The sequence below is a fragment of the Sabethes cyaneus genome, chromosome 2 (assembly GCF_943734655.1).
Source record: "Sabethes cyaneus chromosome 2, idSabCyanKW18_F2, whole genome shotgun sequence".
Classification (NCBI taxonomy): Eukaryota; Metazoa; Arthropoda; class Insecta; order Diptera; family Culicidae; genus Sabethes; species Sabethes cyaneus.
The window spans coordinates 147,341,252-147,346,958 of record NC_071354.1 but is presented as its reverse complement, the minus strand read 5'-3'; the positions used below and the strand labels follow the sequence as shown (position 1 = coordinate 147,346,958).

The 5,707-nt window shown below is 39.8% G+C and overlaps 1 protein-coding gene across 1 annotated transcript; it reads right to left on the bottom strand.

The window, feature by feature from the left end:
- Positions 1–1,706: 1,706 nt before the first annotated feature.
- Positions 1,707–2,709, bottom strand: LOC128738038 (uncharacterized). Its single transcript, XM_053832854.1, has 4 exons — positions 2,602–2,709; positions 2,425–2,530; positions 2,236–2,362; positions 1,707–2,177 (listed from the first exon to the last, which is right to left on the bottom strand). The coding sequence occupies exons 1-4, from the start codon at positions 2,663–2,665 to the stop codon at positions 2,097–2,099; spliced, it is 378 nt and encodes a 125-aa protein (XP_053688829.1). The 5' UTR covers positions 2,666–2,709; the 3' UTR covers positions 1,707–2,096.
- Between the last annotated feature and the right edge of the window lie 2,998 nt (positions 2,710–5,707).

Genomic DNA, 5,707 nt, shown 5'->3' with positions numbered 1-5,707 from the left:
GTAGGCAAGCTAAGCAGTTAATCAACCCAGGCCCTTAAAAAAAGTTAATAGATTACTTACATTAACGCGTAGTGAACTACGCACAATCACAGGACTCCATACCAATCATTGTCCCTTGAACATTTATCGATAATAGGCAAGGTCTTTACTGACATTTGCCGCATTTGCAAATCAGAATTAGAAAGTTCGGCGCAGGTACAGCTTTTTCGGATGCTACCCATTATCTCTTTACTGTCTATGAAAACTCAATCCCTCAATGATGTTATTAACCATGTAGCACCTAATTGTGGCACGGTCTTACAACTCCTTCAATAGGTATGAGCAACAGGGTGCTTGGATGGCCTCGTCTACGGCAGCTCTCCGTCTACTTTCCCGACAGCTTAGGCACGAAAAACCTGCATCATAACAAACTTTGATGTGAATTAGGTACATTCAAACTTATACTTGGCATCAATATTTATGGTTTGTCGCTTCGTAATCGGCAAAAGATAATGTAAGAAAACCGCTATTTTTCACTATTTATTCAAAAATAAAAGTCCACTTAGTGTTTCTATCCGCTTTGAATATGATGAAAGAGTATCAGCAGTAGATCAGTAGATTAGTCGCAGTGAAAATATCGAAATTTGAGCTCCGATTCTTTTTTGTGCAAGTCGGGTAGCTCGTGCACATAGACACATAATGATTTTCATAAACAATTGTGTTTGTCCATGGTAGACGAAAACAAATCTTGTTTATGATGAAGAAAATTTGTTTTTGTAAAAAATGTAAGTTCGAATATATTTCCAATATATTTTATGATATATTTTACAGGTAAAAATCGCAAGATTCATCTCGTGCCAAAAACTTGAGTAGGGTATTGTCGTTATCGTCGGGCCACTGTTATGGTCGGGCCATCACGATTTTACAGTTTTAGTAACTCATGATATCTATACTACAACCATTCTAAAACTTCTTACTGTAATAGGTAAGTTTTCACAATATTGTGAGTTTCAATCGTATTCAAAACGCTCGTACTGAATTTAGTGACTAAATCTTACAAAAAAAGTTTTTCAGGCGCAATGAACTTTTCTTCAAGAAATGATTCATGAAATGCAATTATCGAGATAAATTCAGCGAGAAAGCAATCAGCTCAAAACTTTCCGGAAATATTCCTTATTCTTAGACCTTTGCAACGATGTATTAAGATTTCCAAAATTCCTTTTGAAACGGAAGTTATGAGCGAACGCCAAAACGTGGCCCAACCACGACGACACTCCCCTACTTGTGGATATGATTCCTTTTAAAACGCAAAATAAAGTGTGATACGTGATTACCTATGACTTGGCGGCTCCGTCACCATACAGCAATTGGGGCCAGCTACTACAGAGACGACAAGGCACTCAAAATCCGATAAATTTTGAATCAAAACGGAAAGTTACCTTTATTTGTGATGGTACTCTCCGTTATGATTCAAAATTGCGCGGTTTTTGAGTGCCACGTCGCCTCTGTAATCTATAACCTCTGTACCAGCTACAAAAGACAATATCCATGACTGTCGCAGCGGTCAAAATGAACACAGTGCCCTTCTGGCATACAAAAAAAAATTGATCTCCATGGCAACCTGCGATATCACATTGAGGCCGTCTGTCAGGCAGCAATATTCACTGACTAATGAACTAAACAAACGCAAAATTATGCACACATAAGAATAACGTTTTTCTGTTTATTTTGATCATCGTATTGCTACGTATCATGCATAGAACGCAAGTGTAAATATGTTCTGCTCTAGTTAAATCCAGCCTTGATTCTAGTATCACGGAAACATTTTTAAATCCAATGTTAGTCATTTAGGTTCAGGTTATTTTCTTCGCGTCGTGCTATGCATGAATGCCTGCTCTTTATATTTTTAGTCACCGTAACGTTGTTACGCCTGTTGTTATGACGTCGCTGAATGAATTCACCATGGTATGTCTCTTTCGCAGTGACCTTCAAACGTTAATTTTTGTTTTTATTTACAGTCTGCCAATACCTAAACTCCTCCATGAAACGTGCATACACATACACTTAGCAATGTTTTACACAAATATTATTTTCATTATTAAAACAAAGAATATGATTTACACTCGGAATGCACTAATGATTGTCATAACGCTGAGTCCTAAGAAACATACTATGGACGTATTAATCGTAGAACCACCCTAAAAATAAAATATGAAAAATTATTTGTTAAAAAATTAAATTATGATTAACACAAACCGATTTGGCAATTGAGATAGAAGAGGATCCATAGCCATTTTCCGACTTGTAAATAGTTGATTGTGCAAAGCCGTTCTTGTTGCTATCAGTATTCTGAGACACTATATGTGAACTGTCGAATCCAGGACTTTAAATAAAACAATAATTAATATTTCATTGTTCAACACCATCACTGTTTGGACTACTCACGGTGCGAAGTTCGGAAAAGTTGGCATTCCATTCTGCTGGGGGCTTCTACGAGCTCGGAGCAACTCCGTAGCAACATTTCCTCTGTTCAGTGTCACATCTGCAGCCGCTAAGATACAAAATAAAATACGTTCGGATCAATTGGGCATCACCGAAAATTGTCAGCCTCAATTAACCTACCAATCACTCCTACACCAGCCGCGATTACAAACAGCAGTAAACGTTTGACCGAAATCGTCATCATTTCAATGTCATAGCCTAGAGTAGCTCCTCGGTACAATCGCGATGCTAGTTCTTCTGTATTCGGAACAATAATGAACCGCTTTTGTTAAGTTGGTTTACTCATACCGCAAGTTCGACGCTCCATTAGCATGAAGTTGTTAATGCCGGTATGTTGCCGTGTTCCGTTCCTACCTTTGTTTGCTTGGTATAGATAGATACCTATGCTGAAATGCGTAAATACGCATCAACTTGGTTGATAGTGTGTGCGCCGCGTACCTTACCAACCGGTGAACGTACCCGTTTCTGCTACTGTTTGTGTTTCAAAAGAAGTGAATGAATCATTTGGCCAATTTTTGGATAGCGGAGTGTTTACACTGAATGAATCACATTGATAGTAGTATATGTATAAGCAAACTTTTTTAATTTGTACGTAGCAGAGGGTTGTGCAAAATGGTAACTTTTAGAAAAATTTAATAATTTGAGGTTCAAAATGGGTTAAAAAGGTTGGTTTCTCATACGTTTTACATTATAATTGAGTACATTGTTCTTGTATAATCGAAATTGTTCATTGTTAAACTATATATTTAACTGAATTTTATTGCAAAGTTAATTAATTTAACTTGTAGATGTAGTAATACAGGAAAGTTGAAAACATAAACGTTCGTACAAATTAATTTAATTATCATATCTTTTATTTTAACTGACCACTGCACAGTGATTTGAATGCTCGAAATTGTGAACTTTTTCAATAAAAAAAGAGTTATAGCGATTTTTTAATATAGCATGCTTGGTAGAATTTTTGTATATCAAGAAATGCAATGGTTGATCATTAGTTTTAGTTCGGAACTTAACCACAGGTGGCGCTGCGAAATCAAACATTTTTGTTTTATGATATAGAGCTATGATTTCTCCCAAAAAGTTGTAGATAATTTTATTGCAAAAATATTTGCATTTTTCTAAGACACACAGTTTTTGAGATATTAGGCGCCATTTATGACAGATCCCTGAAAATAAACTTTATCAGTATATATTTAAAATTAAACAATTTAGACAACAACAATGTTCTACAGATATGTAAATATCATTAAAATACACCATTTTGCAGAACTCTGCGAGCCTGTATCTTACACTCAGACTGAGTTATTGACAAAATTAGTGTAAAAAATGGCACATTTTGTACTCGTATAGGCTTAAAAGTTGCAAAATGTGGTAACTGAAATATATATCAACTAAAAATACATTTAAAACTGATCTTAAATTGTGTTGAGACATTTGTCTCCTATAATATGGGTTCATTGATTACACTCAAGTTTTTTACACGGTTTATTTTTACGATTTTTGAATTAACACGGGTTTTTTTATGACGATTTTTGAATTAACGCGATTTTTTTACATCATTTTTCAAATAAACGCGGTTTGTATCAGCAATTTTTAAATTCAAGCGGTTTTTTGGTGTTTTTTTATTTGTGGATATTATCACTACGACTGGTAAATGGCTAGGTAATGCGTACCATCGGTGCCTTGTGCACTGGGCATAAAATAGACCCCACAGTGGTTCACAGCCTCTTACCTAGCAACTCCTATCCCAACCTCCTCGTGGTACCAGCCGGGATACGAGCAACCTCGGGTGGAGATCGGGTAACCAACCCCGGTGGAAACCAAGGTCGTATGCTGACAGGGGGGGAGGGCTCCTTCGAGCTACGTTGGCCCTCCGGCGATACTGTGGGGTTGGTTGCGGGCTTTGCAAGCCTGAACCACTAAAAAAACCAAAGCAATGGACTCCGTAAGTAATAATAATAACTCTAATCGGAACAATCGGCAAAGACCCAGGCGACGAAAACGGACTAACGATTGGAAATTAGGAACATGGAACTGTCGGTCTCTAAATTTCCTCGGAAGTACCCACGTGCTTTCTAAAGAAGTGAAGAGCCGCAAGTTCGACATCGTAGCGCTGCAGGAGGTATGCTGGAAAGGAACGATGGTACGTACGTATAGAGATGGTCATACCATCTACCAGAGCTGCGGCAATACACACGAGCTGGGCACAGCTTTTATAGTGATGGGCGAGATGCAGAAGCGGGTGATCGGGTGGTGGCCGATCAACCCCCGAATGTGCAGATTAAGAATCAAGGGCCGATTCTTCAATATAAGCATAACTAACGTGCACAGCCCTCACCTCGGAAGTACCGATGATGACAAAGACGAATTCTACGCGCAGTTGGAGCGTGAATACGACCGCTGCCCAAGACATGATGTCAAAATTATCATCGGGGACTGTAATGCTCAGGTTGGTCAGGAGGAGGAATTCAAACCGGTGATTGGACGGTTCAGCGCTCACCCGCAAACGAACGAAAACGGCCTAAGACTTGTCGACTTCGCCGCCTCCAAGAACATGGCCATACGTAGTACCTTCTTCCAGCATAACCTCTACCATCGGTACACCGGGAGATCACCCAACCAGACAGAATCACAAATCGACCACGTTCTGATAGATGGTCGGCACTTTTCAGACATTATCGACGTCAGAACCTATCCGGGCGCTAACATTGATTCGGATCACTACCTAGTGATGGTAAGGATACGTCAAAAACTATCTGTTGTGAACAACATACGATACCGCCGCCCGCCACGGTATAATCTAGCGCGACTGAAGCAACCAGAGGTCGCCGAAAACTACGCGTTATCTCTCGAAACCGCGCTGCCGTAAGAGGGAGAGCTGGATGAAGCCCCTCTTGAAGACTGTTGGAATGCCGTGAAAACAGCCATTAACAGCGTAGCGGAGAACGTCCTAGGCAGTGTTGCACCGAATCGACGTAACGAATGGTTTGACGAGGAATGCCAGCAGATATTGGATGAGAAGAACGCAGCGCGGGTACAAATGCTGCGTAGAGCCACCCGTCAGAATGTGGAGCGATACAAACAGAAGCGGAGGCAGCAAACCCGACTCTTCAAGGAAAAGAAGCGCCACCAAGAGGAGAAGGAGTGCGAAGAACTCGAACAGCTGTACCGCTTTCACGACACACGGAAGTTCTATCAGAAACTCAACGGATCTCGCAAAGGCTTC